This window comes from Peromyscus leucopus, chromosome 4, assembly GCF_004664715.2.
Source record: "Peromyscus leucopus breed LL Stock chromosome 4, UCI_PerLeu_2.1, whole genome shotgun sequence".
Taxonomy (NCBI): domain Eukaryota; kingdom Metazoa; phylum Chordata; class Mammalia; order Rodentia; family Cricetidae; genus Peromyscus; species Peromyscus leucopus.
In genome coordinates, this window is record NC_051066.1 from 64893697 (window position 1) to 64912644 (window position 18948).

At 43.6% G+C, this 18948-nt stretch overlaps 2 protein-coding genes across 3 annotated transcripts; both read right to left on the bottom strand.

Moving 5' to 3' along the window:
- Nucleotides 1-5831: 5831 nt before the first annotated feature.
- Nucleotides 5832-9387, bottom strand: LOC114683711. Its single transcript, XM_028858016.1, is given in 4 exon segments — nt 5832-6121; nt 6124-7619; nt 7621-9094; nt 9210-9387. Coding segments are annotated over 4 exon segments (3300 nt in total). The 5' UTR covers nt 9250-9387.
- Nucleotides 9388-9668: 281 nt separating this feature from the next.
- On the bottom strand, nt 9669-17134 carry LOC114683669 (olfactory receptor 4C15-like). 2 transcript variants are annotated; one of them, XM_028857980.2, is made up of 2 exons: nt 16224-17134; nt 9669-9766 (listed from the first exon to the last, which is right to left on the bottom strand). In XM_028857980.2, the coding sequence occupies exons 1-2, from the start codon at nt 17132-17134 to the stop codon at nt 9709-9711; spliced, it is 969 nt and encodes a 322-aa protein (XP_028713813.1). In that variant the 3' UTR covers nt 9669-9708. The 2 variants fall into 2 exon arrangements, with proteins under 2 accessions (XP_028713813.1, XP_028713814.1); XM_028857981.1 differs by lacking the exon at nt 9669-9766 and having other exon boundaries at nt 16199-17134.
- Between the last annotated feature and the right edge of the window lie 1814 nt (nt 17135-18948).

An 18948-nucleotide genomic window follows, 5' to 3' on the forward strand; every position in this document is an offset into this window, starting at 1 on the left:
AGAAACAAAGTGCTAAAGAGGCCCACAGAAATCCACAAAGATACCCCCACAAAAGACTGCTGGCAATGGCCGAGAGACAGCCGGGACTGACCTACTCTGGTGATGGGATGGCCAAAAACCCTAATAGTTTTGCCAGAAACCCCATCCAAGTACTAAGGAATCTGGATGCAGACATCCATGGCTAGGCCCCGGGTGGAGCACTCGGAGTCTAATTAGTGAGAAAGAGGAGGGTTTATATGAGCGAGAATTATTGAAACCAAGGTTGGATAAAGCACAGGGACAAATAACCAAATGAATGGAAACACAGGAACTATGAACCAAAGGCTGAGGGGCCCCCAACTGGATCAGGCCCTCTGAATAGGTGAGACAGTTGATTGGCTTTATCTGTTCGGAGGCATTTAGGCAGTGTTACCAGGTCCTGTGCTCATTGTATGAGTTGGCTGTTTGAAACCTGGGACTTATAGAGGGATGCTTGCCTCAATCTGGGAGGAAGGGACTGGACTGCCTGGACTGAGTCTATCAGATTGATCTCAGTCCTCGGCGGAGGCCTTTATCTGGAGGTGGTGGGAAAGGGGGGTCGGCTGGGGGAAAGGGAGGGGGCAGTTAGGGGGAGAACAAGGAAATATGTGGCTGTCATGTAGAACTGAATATTGTAAAATAAAAAAAAAAATTTAAAAAAAGAGCTGCCCAGGAAGACAGAAAGCAGAGGAGAGAGAGAGAGAGAGAGAAGCAGAGACAGAGACAGAGAGAGGAGAGACATAGAGGAGGAGGAGAAGTGGTGTATGTAGGATAGGAAGGGAGGAAGAAGGGCTGGAAAGAATGTACAATCTGGAGACTATTTTTTATGGACATGTGAGCCATTATTAACTTTAAGTATATATTTGTGGACTATTACTATTACAATTAAGTGTATATTTGTGGATATATTTGTGTGTATTTTTATTTTCTAGAGTCCATGTGTATCATTTTATTGCTTTCTATATGCTCTAATTTTCATAATAAAATTTCCAATTTAGAATAAGGATATTGATCGTTAGAGTTTATATTACTCTCTCAAAAACACACTCTTAAAATGAAAAAAATCAATGTTTTTTTAAACACAGAGTCTTGACCACAACACCAAAACTATAAATTGCTTTATCACAATTTAAATCATCTCTGGAGATGTAAAAGTTTACTTTATATGTCTAACCTTATGTCAGTTGTATGAAAATCCTGAAGATAGCAATGCCCCATTTTCTGAGGAGTGCAATCCATTCACTGGTCATCAAAACGCAGTTTGTATCCAGTGCTTCCTGCCATGTGTAATAGAGAAGAGCAAATCTCACAGTGTCAGAAGAGAATGTTACCAATGCTTCTCTAACATTTTTTGCATTGTGTTTTAAGCATAAAAGCAAAATAAAAGCCAATGTTCCACTTTAATAATAAATAGAACTTAATGTGGGTTTCTTGAGTGTCTGATCCACCTGTGAGACCTATTCTTGGCTCCCTCAGGGTTTGTACAATTTATGGTCCCAGGAGTATCCAAGGCACAATTTCATGTACTTTTTCATTTGATTGTTTATAAAAACTTCATTTCTCAACCAAAATCATGCTTAAAATATTGGGGTGGAGTTGTTTCTAGCTGGTAATCTTTAAGGTAGTATTACTCTAAGCAATAAAACACTATTATATAATGTATAGAATGCAGCATCTCTGTGCAGAATTTAAGTAGAATATTTGTGTACTAACCAAAATAAAAGCCAGTTTTTGTCATGAGGAATCTACCAATCAATTCATGAGGATAATTTGTCTAGCTTTAGGGAAATACTAGCAAGAACCGCATTCATTAATAGCTGTATTGATTCCCTCTAAGAATATTTTATTTTATTTGCTTTTTGACAATTTCACAATTGTCAAAATGCAAATATGGTATTATGATAATATGACTACATATTACCTTCTTGTTCTGATGAACCCCCCACTTCTTTTCAGTTGCTCCTTCTGTATCTGCTGCTTTTGTTTCTGATCCACAGACTATAAGGTTGCTTGTATGAGCCTGGGCCAGGAATTATTTATTCAAGTTTGTTCAACTTCACTCATGTTATTATATACCTAAAGAAAGTGATATCTCTTCTCAAGCAATCCTTAACTGTCAATAACTCCTCAATGAAGGGAGAGAACTCATGAGTCCATTCTTTATCAATGATTCAATGTTACAGGATTGAATCTTGTGCCAGTATTGTGTGATTCCAATTTCTCTATCATGTTCAGTACAAGTCATTTCATAGCATCATCCTCTTGCTTTCAATGTTTTTCATTTCTTCTGCCTCTCCTTAAAATATTTTCCCATGTTGGAGGAGGTAATATAGCTGTGCCAATTAGGACTGACCATTGAAGTGTTACTTATTTTCTGTACTTGGAAGAGATGTGAGTCTATGCACTTATTTCCACACACTGTAAAAAGAAGCTAGTCTGGGATGATCATTGGTTTAGGATAACCAGTTGGTGTGCTTTTTCCTGGAGAAGAGTATCTCTCCCATTCTCAGAATTACTTAGCTCCCTTTCCTTCAGATGGAGGAAAGGGAAAGCAAAAAATTGTAATTATTTTATATTCTCAAAGCATAAAGAAATAGTTTTTAAAAAGGAGCTATTTTGTTTAAAACTAAGAGATGCCCTAGACTATCCATATAAATGTGAATATTTGGAAAGCTGACACAATGTTTATTTAGTAAAACAATAATAATATATCCTCTCCTAGGGCTTGTGACCTTGTTCTTCATAGGCTTTTGGCTGTGTTTTCAGTACAAGGTATGTGTTCTCTCCTATTGACCATAGTTCAACTTCAGTCTCAAAGGGTTTATACCCAAAACAGTCATGATTCTACTGCACCGGTGAATATATCTTACCTATTTGAACATTATCCAGCATGCCATGCTGTGGCTTGCTAAAATATTTATATTTTATGAGTTTTCTTCAACAACTGACTGTACAGTATATTCTAGAAGTATGAAATCTAGCCACCAGAGATGAATATAGTAAGTAATTATTAAGTGCAAGTGCTTACAAAATTAAAAACAAGTTATAGATGCCTTATACATATATTTGCACAAGCGAAACTTCTATTCCAGAAGGGAATGGTGTATAGCTAAAAATGATTGTTCAAAAGTGTTTGCAAAATTCAGAATGGTAAGCTCTAAATCCTTCAGCTCCAATTTGTTTGGACTTACAATGTATATCTGAGATCTAAAGTGATTAGTTAGCCCCCCCCCCCCCCCCCGCTTCAGCACTGCTACTGTAATACAGCAACGCATATCATGTCTGGGCTCCATTCCATAGACAGATATTCCATCTGCCAATGTTGCGTGGTCTGCTCTCTTCAGCACCTTGTTTCTCCATTTACACAAGGCTTTACCACCACAGTTTTAAGTAGCTGTTTATGAGGACGGTATTGGACCTTGTCTATTAGTCTACAATGTACACGGCTAGCTGAAGTCAGAATAGAGGAAATGTCAAGTACCTGTGAGATAGGGAACAATTAGGGAATAAGACTTTGTGGTACATTTTAAGGCATAGCCATTCTTAGCATGGCTGAAGTACGGGGGAATATGACTCTTAGGAGATGAAGCAGAAATAAAGGGGTAAGATGGGGTTAGGGATTTTGAAACTCTTAATCAGTATCTCATCCATTGCATTAATGAACCATAGCTGTCATTTTTTTATCAATGCCAAAATACAAATTTTTATATACCCACCTTTTCTTTTAATTAAAAAAAAGCAGTAAATAAATTTTGAAAAGTTGGGAATTTGGAAAACTTGAGAAGAGGATACATCTATCTTTGGAACATTCTTCTTGTGTAAAGATATGAACTCTATAAAGGCTTTTGAAGCTCTGTTTAAAGGATTCTGCAATTGTAACTGATAATATTGGTACTCATGAAATCTCAGCCTGAATTTTTTGTCTGTCTGATCCAATAATTTTCACATTCAGAACAGTATATAACCAAATTTTACTATTGTTCAGTCCCTTTACATTGTGAGATATTTTATTTAATAATTGAGTGCTAAATGCTATGTACAATTTTTTTCCCATTTTCCATCTAAAGTGAACATTTTAAAATGAAGAAAGACATTAAATATTTATATGTCCCGAAAATAAAAATTGAGAGCAAGCCTTTCTAAGCATTCTGTAAGGGATAAATTGATGTCTATTTGTGTTGCCACATGATTATATTCTCTGTTCTTAAAAGGTCAAGGAGAATGGTGACTTTAAGATTAACCAGTGCTGTCCATGAAGGAAGTTTGTCCTAAATCAACAAAAATGACAAACAATAGGAATCAAATTGACATGTCTGGAGCCAGATTCAATCGTGGAAATGGTTTATTGAAAGACCCCCAGGGGAGATCTTCCTTCAGGAGAGACCCCAAACCCAAGGAACATGCCAAAACCACAGATCAGATGCAAACAGCAAGAGGGTTTATTCAGATACACAGGTACCTGGGCGAAGTCTCTCGGAGGACTTGCACGCCTTCCTAGGGCAAGGGGGACTTTTTATAGGATCCCAGGGGCAGAGGCGCGGTTACAGAAGCGAGAAGCATAGTTACAGGGTTCCTATTGGTTGTTTTAAAGAAGGCCAGGGTGAACTTGGGGACATATTTTTAATTCTCGGAAATTTGATGTGTGTGGCTGACTTGGCCTTGCCTAGGGTACAGTGGGTGTTTTTCTAGCCCAGCTGCTTATTCCTCAAGGCCGGTGGCTGACTACAGTTATCTCTCTCAAGGCCGGGTGGCCGGCCATAAATATCCTGTTTTGACTCAACGGTTTTTCTCCCAAGGCCGGTGGCCGACCACAGTTATCTCTCTCAAGGCCAGGTGGCTGGCCACAGCTGTGAACCCCTGTTTTTCTGGTTCTTGCCTTTCAGAATGACGTTTCTTAGGCTAAGTTATTGGGATGGGGGGGGCATTTCATTGGCTCAACGCCCCATGTCCTCATAATGGAGTGGGGGGTCTTTCATTCCCCCATTTTCTTTTGTACCAAATGGAATCTTTCATTTTAGGATGGAGAATAAGGGGTCAGCTCCATCTCTGACTGTCTGAGCCTCTGAAATTGCTGGGTTAGGACCAAAGCCTGGACAACAGAAACCCTATCCTTGATGAATTGCACCAATCTGTTGAGGATGCATGGCCCAAATAATAAAATGAGCAGGAGGATGATTAGGGGGGCCCATGATGGTGGAGACAAGGGTGGTAAACCATGGTGATCTTTGGAACCATCCTTCAAACCATCCCTGTTGAGACTCAAATAATTGCTGTCTCTGTTTTAATCTTTCTCTCAATTTAGCCATGTTATCCCTGACTACTCCAGTATGATCTGCATAGAAGCAGCATTCTTCTTTGAGGGCAGCACATAACCCGCCCTCTTGTAGGAAGAGTATATCCAGCCCTCTCCTATTTTGCAGTACTACTTCTGATAGGGATGTCAAGGACAAAAACTGCCTGGCTGCGGGTTCTACCATCTTTAGGACAAACATAGAAATCATAGTAGGACAACAAGCATCGAGCGGCAGGGGTCGCACATCCGGGCCCCTTGGTCGGTGGGACCCCAAAGGTGGGTCTTGGGGCCATTCCTGTCAGGGTATGTTCAGCCTCAGGTATATCCCAGGTATCTAACCCTGTGGCTAGTTGACAAAAGTCAGGGGTAAGGGTCGGCCACCATGTGTTAGGAGAGTGTTGAGCAGTCGTTGACCAGACTACTTCCCCAGTTTGGGAAATGACCTGCCAGGTAACTTTCTTAACCAGGTGAGGGCTCTCTGGTGATGCCCCTTCTAATGTCAGGAGGACTATAAGGGGGATTAAGGGGGCCCCCGGGTGAGTCTTATCTTTAGTGGGTTTGGAGAGCGTTGAACCTTCCATGTAGATGTCTCAGTGTTCTCAGCTCCGTCAGGTTCTTTGGCAGCCTTCACAAGCGACACGTGGACCCAAGCCGCTATCCCGTCAACCTTGAGTGCAGTGGGAGTAGTTAACAAGACAGTGTATGGTCCTTTCCACTTCGGCTCTAGGTTCTTGGATTGATGGCGTCGGACCCAGACAGAGTCCCCAATCTTGAATGGGTGAGCACCACCAGGCGATTCAGTTGCTCCTGGTAGGCATCGGCCAGGGGTTTCCACACCGTCTTTTGTACCAGTTGGAGGGCTTGGAGGTGTGCCTCCAGAGTAGGGCTAGTGGCAAAAGAGGAGATATCAGGGTGAAGGAAATTTACAATTGGTGGGGGAGCCCCATATATAATCTCAAACGGGGTTAGGCCGTGAGGCCCAGGAGTATTCCGGGCTCGGTAAAGGGCTAATGGGAGTAGGAGCACCCAATCTCTAGTGCCAGTTGCAAGCGTTAATTTGGTTAAAGTCTCCTTAATGGTTCTATTTGCACGTTCTACCTGTCCTGAGCTCTGGGGGCAGTATGCACAATGAAGTTTCCAATCGATCCCCAGTAGCCTGGCCACCTTCTGACTTACCTGGGAGATGAAGGCGGGCCCATTGTCTGACCCCAATATCTGGGGCATTCCATACCTGGGAAAAATTTCGTCCAGGAGTTTCTTGGTTACCACGTTAGCGGTCTCCTTCTTGGTAGGGAAGGCCTCTGTCCACTCTAAAAAAGTGTCTACAAAAATCAGAAGGTATTTATACCCATACAGTCCGGGTTTCACCTCGGTGAAGTCAAGTTCCCAATGGACTCCGGGGCGGTGGCCTCGCAGGCGGCTCCCTCTGCTCAGATGGGCTTTTCCTGGATTAACTTGGGCACAAGCAGGGCAGCTGGAAGTCACCTGTTGGAGGACCTGTTCCTGATTCAATAATACAGTGTCCGAAGCCTCATCAGCCAGAAGGGCCCTCATCTTGTTTTTGCTTAAATGGGTTAGCGCATGGAGAAACTTGAGCATGTATTTGGTGTGGGAGGTTGGCATAACTAATTTGTTATCCATTATATAAGCTTGTCGCTCGGGGCTCCATTCCGCCCCCATTTTCTTTGCTAGTTCCTGGTCCTCCAGGCTGTAGGGCATGGGGTCTCTGCTTGGCTGTTGGTCCTGCAAGACCAGCAGCTGGTCGCCCCTAGGGAATTGTAAGGTGACTGTCTGGGCTGTCAGATCAGCCAGCCGATTTCCCCGTGCTACGACAGAGTCATCCTTTTGGTGCCCGGGACAATGTATAATGCTGAGCTGATGTGGGAGGAACAATGCCCTTAAGAGGTCTAAAATTTCCTTTTTGTTCTTAATTTCCTTACCCTCTGAGGTCAAGAGGCCTCTTCTTCTGTAGATTTCTCCATGTATATGGGCAGTGGCGAAGGCATATCTGCTATCGGTATAGACCGTGAGTCTCTTACCTTCCGCCATCTGGAGGGCCTGGGTCAGCGCGATCAGCTCTGCTTTTTGGGCTGATGTTCCAGGCGGCAGCGGTGAGACCCAAACTACCTCTGATTCAGTGGTGATGGCTGCTCCGGCCCTCTGTTCTCCTTCTTGGAGGAAGCTGCTCCCATCCGTGAACCAGATAAAATCTGGGTTTGACAGCGATTGATCTGTTAGGTTGGAGCAGGTGCCATGGGCCTCCGCCAGAATCTGGAGGCAATCGTGCTCCTCGGATGGGTCTGGCAAGGGCGGGGTTGAGGGAGACAACTGGTCCGAACACCACTTGGTCTGTGTCTAACAACAGAGCCTGGTAGTGGGTCATCCTGAAATTTGAGAGCCATCTATCTGAGGGCTGTCGGACCAGAGCTTCCACTGCATGGGAGGATAACACAGTTAATGGCTGTCCCAAAGTCAGTTTCCCTGCATCCTTGAGCAAAACAGCAATGGCGGCTACCATGCGCAGACAGGGGGGCCATCCTGCAGCTACCGGGTCTAACTTCTTGGATAGATAAGCTACAGGTCTCTTCCATGGCCCCAGTCTCTGTACCAGCACTCCTTTCGCAAAGCCTGAGTTCTCGTCCACGAACAGTTCAAAGGGCTTAGTCAGATCTGGTAGGCCAAGAGTTGGTGACACAAGTAAGGTTCTCTTAATTTGTTGAAAGGCCTGTTGTTGCTCCTCTCCCCAGTGGAACATGACCCCGGGCTTGGTGAGAGGATACAGAGGGGCAGCCATCTCGGCAAAACCTGGGATCCAGAGGCGGCAGTAGCCGGCAGTACCTAGAAACTCCTGCACCTGGCGGGGGTTCCTTGGAGGGGGTATGGAGAGTATGGCCTCCTTTCTTGCTTTCGTGAGCCATCTCTGTCCTCCCTCTAGGGTGTAACCCAGGTAAATGACTTTGCTTTGGCAAATCTGGGCCTTCTTGGCTGAAGCCTGATAGCCCTTCTGTCCCAGTTTAGCCAAAAGGGCCCGAGTGCCTCTTAAACATTCAGCCTGGGTTCTGGCCGCTAGGAGGAGGTCATCCACATATTGGAGCAAGATTAAGGCTGGATGTTCGACCCGGAACTCGGCCAGATCTGAGTGTAAGGCTTCATCAAAGAGGGTCAGGCTGTTTTTAAACCCCTGGGGGAGCCAAGTCCAGGTCAACTGTCCTGAAAGTCCCATCTCTGGGTCTCTCCATTCAAAAGCAAACAGCAGTTGGCTCTGGGGGTGCAATCTCAAACAGAAGAAGGCATCCTTCAAGTCCAGTATCGTATACCAAATGTGGGTTGGTGGAAGAGTGCTGAGGAGGTTGTAAGGGTTTGGCACCGTGGGGTGTATATCTTCAACCCATTTATTAACCTCCCTTAGGTCTTGAACCGGTCTGTAATCCCCTGTCCCAGGTTTTTTTACAGGCAGGAGGTGGGTATTCCAAGGGGATCGACAGGGCACAAGTACCCCCTGGTCCAAGAGCCTCCGGATGTGTGGTTTAATGCCCTCATGGGCTTCCCGGGACATGGGATACTGTTTGATTGAAACGAGAGTGGCGGAGGCTTTTAACTGAATAACAAGTGGGGGTTGGTTGTGAGCCAGCCCCAAGCCTCCAGTCTCTGCCCATGCCGAGGGAAATTCCCTCAACCAGTCCTGCATCCCTTGTGGTGGCCCCTTAGAGGGCTCAGATTCAAACAGCAGGTATTCCTCTTCCAATTTTAGGGCGAGGACTTGTAGGGGGGTCCCTTTGGGTCCTGTAACGGTCGACCCCTTGTCATCAAAATAGATCTGAGCCTTGAGCTTAGTCAACAGATCTCGGCCCAATAATGGGTGAGGACAATCGGGTATATGCAAAAAAGAGTGGGTTACCTGTCCAGATGCCAGCTGAACCTTTCTCTCGGTGGTCCATCGATACCTCCTGCTACCTGTGGCCCCCTGGACCAAAGCTGTGCGGTCACTGAGAGAGCCTCCGGTGTGGGTCAGGACTGAATGTTGAGCCCCGGTGTCCACTAGGAAGGTCACTGGCTGCCCCCCAATCTTGAGAGTTATCCTAGGCTGGGGGGGCTCCTGGCCTTGACCTCCCTAATCCTCCAGATTGAGGAGGTCCGTGGCCCTTGGCTTAGTTCCCCGAGACCCTTGAGGCTTCTTTGGGCAGTCACGAGCCCAATGTCCTCTCTCTTTACAGTAAGCACACTGGTCTTTGTCAAGCGGTGTCCTTCTTCGATCTCCCGTCTTAACTCCCTCTCTGACCTGTCCCTGAGACACTACAGTGGCCAGGACTTTACTTATTTCTCTATGACGTTTCTTATCTCTCTCTTCTTGCCTCTGCCACATCCTCTCCTCCCACTCTTCGGGAGTTTCTCTCTTATTAAACACTTTCTCTGCCTCTCTCAATAAATCTGACAAACTGAATGAATGCAATCCTTCTAGTCTCTGTAACTTGGCCCTTATATCTGGACTTGACTGATAGATGAAAGACAAGATAACACCCGGCGCCTGTCCTGGATCTTCCGGATTGTACGGGGTATACATCCTATAAGCCTCTCTAAGTCTTTCCAAGAACGCTGCCTGTGTCTCCTCCTTTCCCTGGATCACATTCCTAACCTGAACCAAATTGGTAGGGCATCTAGCGGCCCCTCAGAGACCCGCTAAGAGCAACTGGCGATAGAGACGTAGGTGCTCCCTACCTTCTGGGGTCGTGAAGTCCCAGTTCGGGTGGGTGAGGGGAAAGGCTGCATCAATGATATTAGGCAATTGGGTGGGTCTTCCATCGTCTCCTGGAACCTGCTTCCGAGCCTCCAGGAAGACTCGCTGCTTCTCTTCCATCGTCAGGAGGGTCTGCAGTAACTGCTGACAATCGTCCCATGTGGGCCGGTGGGTCACTAAAATGGACTCAATCAGGTTAGTCAAGGCAACAGGGTCCTTAGAGAAAGGAGGATTATGCTGCTTCCAGTTGTAAAGATCAGAGGCCGAAAACGGCCAGTATTGGAGTTGGTGATTGGGGTCCTCCCGAAGGGGGAAGGCCCTGGATTCTTTGGCTGGTTCATCGCGCCTTCCTCGTAGGCGACCGGCAATTGGGGAGGGAGCCGGAGCCTCATCCTCCCGCTCTCTCTGTAGAGGCTGTTCGGGGGCCTCGGGGGGGGGGGTGCCGGTCCCTCCGGTGCCACTGCAGGGGCCGCCGGTCCCTCCGGTGCCCTATTCCCCGGGTATGGCAGTGGGTCCTCTGTCAGGAGGTCAATAAGAGGTGAATTGGGGTCTGGGGGAAGGACAGGGGCCTTAGGGGGATCCTTTCATGGGAGAACAGGGTAAAGGGAGGAGGTAGGAGGGCGAGAGGGAGCGGTGGTGCTGTGGAGGAGGTAGGAGGGGAGAGAGGGAGCGGTGGTGCTGTGGAGGAGGTAGGACGGGAGAGAGGAAGCAGTGGTGCTGTGGAGGGGCTGTAACATTCAGGGCAGGGTGGCTGGGCGCCCACAGGTGACGCCACCCCCGAGCCATCTTCCCCACTCCCCCGGCCCCGGGATTCAGCAAGCACTGCTGCCGGCGCTGGAGGGGAAAGAAACAGCCTAACCCATGGAGGGGGTACTGTCGCCAGGAGTCTCCATAAGGCGATGTATGGGACCTGGTCCGGGTGGCCATGGGGACTCGGAGCGAAAACTTTTCCCTCCACCTGTGAAATAAGACTGAGGTTAAAGGTTCCCTCGAGAGGCCATCCTACATCCATCATGACCCATTCGGCCTCGCAAAGGGTGATCCATTTATTCTTCTTGACTACAACTCCCTCGTTGTTGGCTCATGCCTTCACGTCTGACCAGTGGTTAAGCGTGAGGCTCAGGGGGGTGTTGACAGTCTGTCCCATGGCTGTTTCTAGGAGGAGAACGGTTAAACAGAAAACAAAGAACGACAGACAAACACAAATAAGACTAACACGCACTGCGCGGCTTCGGTTCTAAACCGAAAGCAAAACCTCAGAGGGAGACTGCGAGGGTCCGGACCCCTCGTCTCCGACCAACACCATGTATCCCTCAGATACGTGAGTGGCCCCGAAAAACTGGGCCCCAGAGGGGACTTCAGACACCCGTGGAACATCTTCCAGGGTTACGGTGGGCAAAGTCCGAGCTTGTCAGCTCCTTCAGCCCTCACCACCACAGACAGATTACCAGATGCACGCAGACAAACAGGCAATACTCAGACAGGACAGGGATGACATATACCGAGGCCGGCCGGCTTACCTCCTGACGGTGGGTCGGTGGTCCCAGGGAGGGGTCTCTATCCTGGACAAGCCCCCAAATGAAAGACCCCCAGGGCGGATCTTCCTTCAGGAGAGACCCCAAACCCAAGGAACACGCCAAAACCAGATCAGATGCAAACAGCAAGAGGGTTCATTAAGATACACAGGTACCTGGGACGAAGTCTCTCGGAGGACTTGCGCGCCTTCCTAGGGCAAGGGGGACTTTTTATAGGATCCCAGGGGCAGAGGCACGGTTACAGAAGCGAGAAGCATAGTTACAGGGTTCCTATTGGTTGTTTTAAAGAAGGCCAGGGTGAACTTGGGGACATATTTTTAATTCTCGGAAATTTGATGTGTGTGGCTGACTTGGCTTGCCTAGGGTACAGTGGGTGTTTTTCTAGCCCAGCTGCTTATTCCTCAAGGCCGGTGGCCGACTACAGTTATCTCTCTCAAGGCTGGGTGGCCGGCCATTAATATCTTGTTTTGACTCAACGGTTTTTCTCCCAAGGCCGGTGGCCGACCACAGTTATCTCTCTCAAGGCCAGGTTGCTGGCCACAGCTGTGAACCCCTGTTTTTCTGGTTCTTGCCTTTCAGAATGACGTTTCTTAGGCTAAGTTATTGGGACGGGGGGGGGGCATTTCATTGGCTCAATGCCCCATGTCCTCATAATGGAGTGGGGGTCTTTCATTATTTAACTTGCTTTCAGAAAGCAATCATCTTTATTTGTGATAAATGAAATGTTAATGAATGGTGATAGAAACCATTATTCTAAGTGAAGTAACACAGACCCAGGAAGATATGACATTGATTTTTTTTCTTTCATATATGGATGCTAACTTTGAATCATGTGTGTTTTGTTTGGAATCCCCATAGATGTCATAAAGTTAGCAAGGAGCCATGGAAGAGGGGGCTGTTTCAAAGGAGCAGAAATAGAATACTATAGCTGTTCTGTCTATGATCATCAATTCTGTTCTGTACAGTGAGTTTCCCTCTTAATAAATTCATTGCCCTTTAAAAAAAAAAAGGGGGGCCAAACCACAGAATGAACATTCTGCTCTCCTGAAATTTTGTCCACCAAATAAATTAAGCATTGCCTTTAAATTCAACTTCAGTCACAGTCTCAGAACAGAGGCAAAAATGAATCCAGACTTTTCAGCAAATACTGTTCAAATGACCCCTGGTATATTTTCTAGTAGAATCATTCATTGATTCTGAAATCTGATGATGAAAGCTTTCACTGTCCATACTTTCTCAGTATTTTTATTTTCAAAGCTCCTACCAGAGTGGCCCATGAAACACTGTCTCTGGCATGCTAAGGATTTTCTAGACTAATATACCACACACAAGTTCTGAAAGCCTAAGAAACCTATGATTATGTTCATTAGAACAATAACCTCATTCCTTATACTAAATTTTGTATCAGTTATGTTATTCATTGCAGCAACAGAATTCCTGATATAGCAATCTAAAGAAGGAAAAGTATATTGGGTTATACACTTCCATTGGGCAATTAATTCATCATGGTTGGTGCTTATGATACCAGGAGGTTGAAGTAGTTGGTCACAGTGCAACCATAATTTCAAAGCAGAGCTGTAAGAAAAATTGTTAAATGATCTTATTAATAAGAAAAGAAACCTGAAGCCAGATATTGGGGTAGAAACTGAGAGGTCAGGGAAGCAGAAAGAAGCCAGCCATGTTCTTACCACTAGGAAATCCTCAGGCAAAAAGAGACCTGCTTCCTGTATACCCACATCTATTTGCCTTTCTGTCCCTGCCTTCTTACTTCCTCTCTCTGCCCAGCTACATCACTTCCTCTTTCTGCCCAGAGAAAGAGGGCTCTATCATTTCCTGTCTGTCTGTTCAGACCTCCAAACCTCCATGGTTAGTGCTAGGATTAAAGGTATGTGCCACCATGCCTGGCTCTGTTCCCAGGATAGCCATGAACTTACAGAGATCCAGTTGGGGTGCACAAATAAAATATCACCACACAGACCAAGGAATATCTTTTCTTCGCTAGCTTCCTTTATTTTTGGAGCATTCATGACACAAGCTAAGAGAAGAGCTTCCATTTGTCAGGTGGATCTTCCCACATTGATAAATTATTCAAGAGGAACCCTCAATGGTGTTTCTAGAGGCTAGCCTAATTGAGAAAATCCCTCACATATGTGCCTGCAAGCTTGTCTCCTAAGTGACTGAAGATTATGTGAAGATGAGTATCAAAACTATCTGACACTGTATCCATTTTATTTCTTTGCCTTGTCTTATTGCATTAGCTAAGATATGAAGCACTGTATTGAATAGGACTGAAAGTGGACACCTATGAGTTGTTCCTGATTTTAGTTGACTGATTTAAATTTACTGCTCTTTCAGAAAATTCATCTTGAGAATGCATAAATTTTCTGTTATTTTTGAGAACTGCCTCTTTCTTTAGACCAGGCTTGCCTTGAACTTGCAGCAGTGTTTACCAAAAAGCCTATCAGGTAGTGGATTTAAGGTATGAGACTCTAATTCTGGTTTTTATCAGAGTTTAAAAATTCTAAAAATGAACATAACTGAGCAAGTGCTCTTGTGATATGATTGAGTAATTCCTCAACTAGATCAGGCCCTCTGAATAGATCTCTGAAGTATTCGAAGGCCACCTGGCCAAACATCCTAATTATCATGTTGGAAACCCCATCCAAAGACTGAGGGAACAGGATGCAGAGATCCACTGCCAGGCCCCGGGTGGAGCTCCAGGAGTCCAATTGGCGAGAAAGAGGAGGGTTTGTATGAGTGAGAATTGTTGAGAAAGGAAACACATGAACTATGAACCAATAGCTGAGGAGCCCCCAACTGGATCAGGCCCTCTGGATAAATAAGACAGTTGATTAGCTTGATCTGCTTGGGAGGCATCCAGACAGTAGGATCAGTTCCTGTCCTCAGTGCATGAACTGGCAGTTTGGAACCTGGGGCTTATACAGGGACACTTGGCTCAGCATGGGAGGAGGGGACTGGACCTGCCTGGACTGAATCTACCAGGTTGAACTCAATCCTCGGGGGAGTCTGTGCCCTGGAGGAGATGGGAATGGGGAGTATGCTAGGGGGAAGGCGGGGGAGGGGAGGAGAGAAAAAGGGAATCTGTGGCTGATATGTAAAATTAAATTTAATAAATAAATTTTAAAAATGAAAAAAATTCTAAAAATGTAGACTCTAGACATCAGAGGATATTAATTCCTTTCATAACATCTGTAAGATAATTTGAAAGCATGTTTAATATAAGAGGACTGAGCATTGAGTCCATTCTTGATAAAGAAAAAAAACCTAGATGTTGCACATTAGACCTATTCAGAAAGGGAAAATACCAAACAGTTTGGTACAGTATATTCTTAAACATTGGTTCATATTCATTCTGTATTAATTCAAACACTACAGGACATGAAAATTTTAAATAATTCTTGAAATTTTAGGATAATGTTACCCAGAAGAAGCACTATGTAAGTATACATAAATTCAAGATACAAAAGATATATTCTTTCTATGTAAATTTCACATTTGTGTTCTAACACAGAAGAATAATTTTACATGAATTATAACCTGTATCTGCTGACATTTGGTAATTAATGTGAATCATCAGACCCTAACAATTTCTGTATACCTGACTCACTATGCACAGGAATGCGTGGGAAATTGGATTCTGTAGGCTCAGGCCTACCTGGAAGTGCTAGGGAGTTAGATGACTTAGGAGTAGGCTGCTTATGGGAGTTCTGAAAGGAGTTTAATAATATTGAAGCACTATGAGGACATCCAGGGAAAGCCACGAAGCCTATGGGATGAGGAAGAGCTATGCTTTCTCAGCGGTTCACAGAATAAAGGGTATAGAACATAAATGGAGACAGCAGTGTCAAGGGAACAAGTTCCTAGAGAATCGGGTTTATGGGGTAGAAAGAGTGGGCCTAGCTGATGTTGTCCAATAAAGTGTCATAAGTAATCTAAAGCACCGACTCTTGTAGATGATTTTCTAAACAGTCTTATTAAATAAAAAAACAGAGAGCCACATACAGAGGTAATAGCCAAAGAGATCAGAGCAACTAGGGAAGAGCCAGACTACCTGCAGTCTTCCCCAGAGAGAGCTTCATCCTGTCTGACTTGTGTTCTCATTGCCTTTTTGTTCTGCCTTCTCATTGGCTCTAAGCCCAGCCACATGACTTCCTCATCACTGCCTGTCTATACAGACCCCTAGGTCTCTATGTTTGGTACTGGGATTAAAAGCTCATGTCACCAATCTTGGCTGTGTCCTTGACCACACATAGACTCTGCCTGCCATTTGATCAGACTAAGGGTGTGTGTTACCACTGCCCAGAATTCTGCTTATGGCTTGCTATATGACCTCACTATGTGACCTCTGATCCCCAGGCAAACTTTATTTATTAACATACAAAAAAAAAATCACATTTCAGCACAATTAAAATATCACCACAGACTCTTAAGTTAGTGTTGCCATTAAAAGTGTTGTCCAAGATTTGCCTTAGTTGTAATGGAATCAGAAATTCCAAGATGGAAAGGCACATCAAGATCCCAACTCAGGTCCTCATGAACACACACCAACTTCTGGAACAAACTGAGCCATATTCCTATCCCTATAAATTAAATGACTTAATGTCTACCAGGAAAATTAAACAATCTCCTCCACATTTTCCCAATAGCATTCTTCATTTCTTTATTCCTGAAAGTGTAAACTATGGGATTCACCAATGGGGTCAACACATGAGAAAATATAAAAACATTTTTCTCCAATGATAATGGAGAAGTATTTTGTGCATATATTAATATGCATGGGACAAAGAACAAAAGCACAACAGTAATGTGGGATCCACAGGTGGAGAGAGCTTTACGCCGCCCTTCAGAACTGTGAGATCTCAGAGAGTACAAGATGACACCATAAGAAACAACCAATAAAGAAAAAATAATGATGCAGAAAGACCCACTGTTGGCAAACACTAAAATGACAAAAATATGTGTGTCAGTGCAGGCAAGCTTTAGTAACGGGAACAAGTCACATATGAAATGATCAATAAAATTGGGTCCACAGAAGGGTAGCTGCAATGTGAAGATAATTTGTATGATAGAATGCAAGAAACCTCCTGCCCAAGCTACTCCCACTAGAATGCCACACACCCTCCTGTTCATGATGGAAGTATAGTGAAGGGGCTTACAAATGGCCACATAGCGGTCATAGGCCATGGATGCCAGGACAATCACTTCTGCCCCAGCAAAGAAGTGGACACCAAATAGCTGTATCATGCAACATTCAAAGGAGATGCTCTTCCTCTCAAAGAAGAAGTCTATAACCATCTTGGGTGTCGTTACAGAAGAAATGCATGCATCCAAGAAAGATAGAAAAGACAAAAAGTAGTACATGGGGATACCAAAGAGTGTGGGACTGCACACAATTGTTACCATAATTATCATGTTGCCCCCAAGAGTAAAAAGGTAGACCAACAAAAAGAAAACAAACAATATTTTCTCAACTTTTCGGTTCTGTGTAAGTCCCAGAAGTATGAACTCAGTGACAAAGCTTTGATTCAGCATGATTCTTGAGAAAAAGACTAAATAAATGACTTTACATAAACCTGCAAATATGAGAAAGAATTTCTTCATGTATTTTAATATTATCAACAGCAAATAAAATAATGCAAAAATGCTCCATACTCAACTTTCTTGTCAATGGTATGTGGCAGTAGATAGTATAACTAATTTTTGTGCAAATGTTAATAAGAATATTAAGATCAAATGAACAAAACTATCATTAACCTGGTGACTTTGAAACACAGGTCCCAGCACACATGACTATTTAATAGACTGAACAGGATGATGATTGAGATATTTTATCTCAGTGAGAACTTCGGAGTAATGATTGTTTTTCGAAAGTCTACTTCTCTATATAATCATTCAAGTATCTATTATTTTCTTTATGCAGGAGGAATCTTGATAAGACAAGAGGGTAGATGACGAAGGAATAGAAGCCAATGGATCAATGACCTACAAATGAAAATTGGTGAAAATCACATTGGTGAAAAAGAGAAATTTCATGTTGAATATAATGTCTGGTCTTGAGACTTAATTACTTACCAATTATTTATACAATAAAAATTTGATAGAGTAAGACATATGGCTTGAAATTCATATGATTTTTCTATAAAACATGTTGACTAAAACACTTACATTCATATCACCAAAGAACAAGAGGAGGATCAAGTTGAAAATGTCTAAATAAGACTCAAATTTACATACCATTAATTCTTCCACTTGAAAACTCTTTCAATAGAATACTCTTTAATAAAACATATATGTAAATATTCTAGCTCTTGAATTCATTTTTCCTAGGTAGATGCAGCTTTAAAATATTATAGATTTATTTTTTCTATATGTACAATAGAAATATATTCATAAAATGTTTTTCTGTGGTTTTAAAAATACATATATTTATATATGTGTATATATACTTGTTTAACTTCATATATGTACATATATATCAATATAGCAAAAAGTGAGTAACAGAATACTGTGTCTATATGGAAAAGCAAAATGATGATTGATATTAATGACTATCATGTAGAAGTAACAAACATATTTTACATGTAAGTAAATCTATCCTCTGAAGTTGCTTACAGTTGACAATGCATTGTTCCTGAGGAGGGAAAATCACTCTATTGAAGATAGGGCCACTAGTAGGTTTCCAATGTTCCACTGAAAGGCACCATACCCATAGAAGCAGCACTAATTGATTTAGTGGGTTCAGCTACAATGACAAAAATAAAGTAGAGAGGAGGTCTTTGCTGTTGATATATTGATACATTTCATTGTATACAGTAAGAAAATCTCATCTATAAAGCAAATATTAATGAATATCAACCAGGCAAAATAAAATATTATGTAGATAGAAAAAATGCTCACTTTCTGTTGTCAAATAGTATGAACACAGCTTTATGTGTAAGACTCACGTACCAAGAGATGAACTGTCAGACATCAAGGTTTCAGGTCCACAGAAGACAAACACATGGCTCTTTATCATAAAGGGGGTGTTGAGAAAGCTTGATGTAGCTCAAGTTGGCTTCAAAGTAACCATTTACATCAGGATGACCTTAATCTCCTGATCATCACTCCTCCACTTCCAAGTGCTAGGATTACAAGATGTGCCACCACAACCTGCCACATCAATAGTTTTATCAAGCTATTATGCACACTGTAAGTCAACAAGAGCATGTGAGTATTAATGACAGCATTATTTCTAACAACAACCACATGCATATGTTGATGTGAAAACTGAAGCACTCAAAAATTAAAGGAATGTCACTGTGCATGTGTATGTGTGTTTAGAGAGAAAAATACATAAAATTGAGGAG

Coding starts and splice junctions, on each gene's coding strand:
- LOC114683669 (XM_028857980.2), bottom strand. CDS start 17,134: ATGCTGAATCAAAGCTTTGTCACTGAGTTCATACTTCTGGGACTTACA. Junction 9,767..16,223: donor GGGAAAATGTGGAGGAGATT/GTTTAATTTTCC, acceptor TACAGAGACTAG/AAGGATTGCATTCATTCAGT.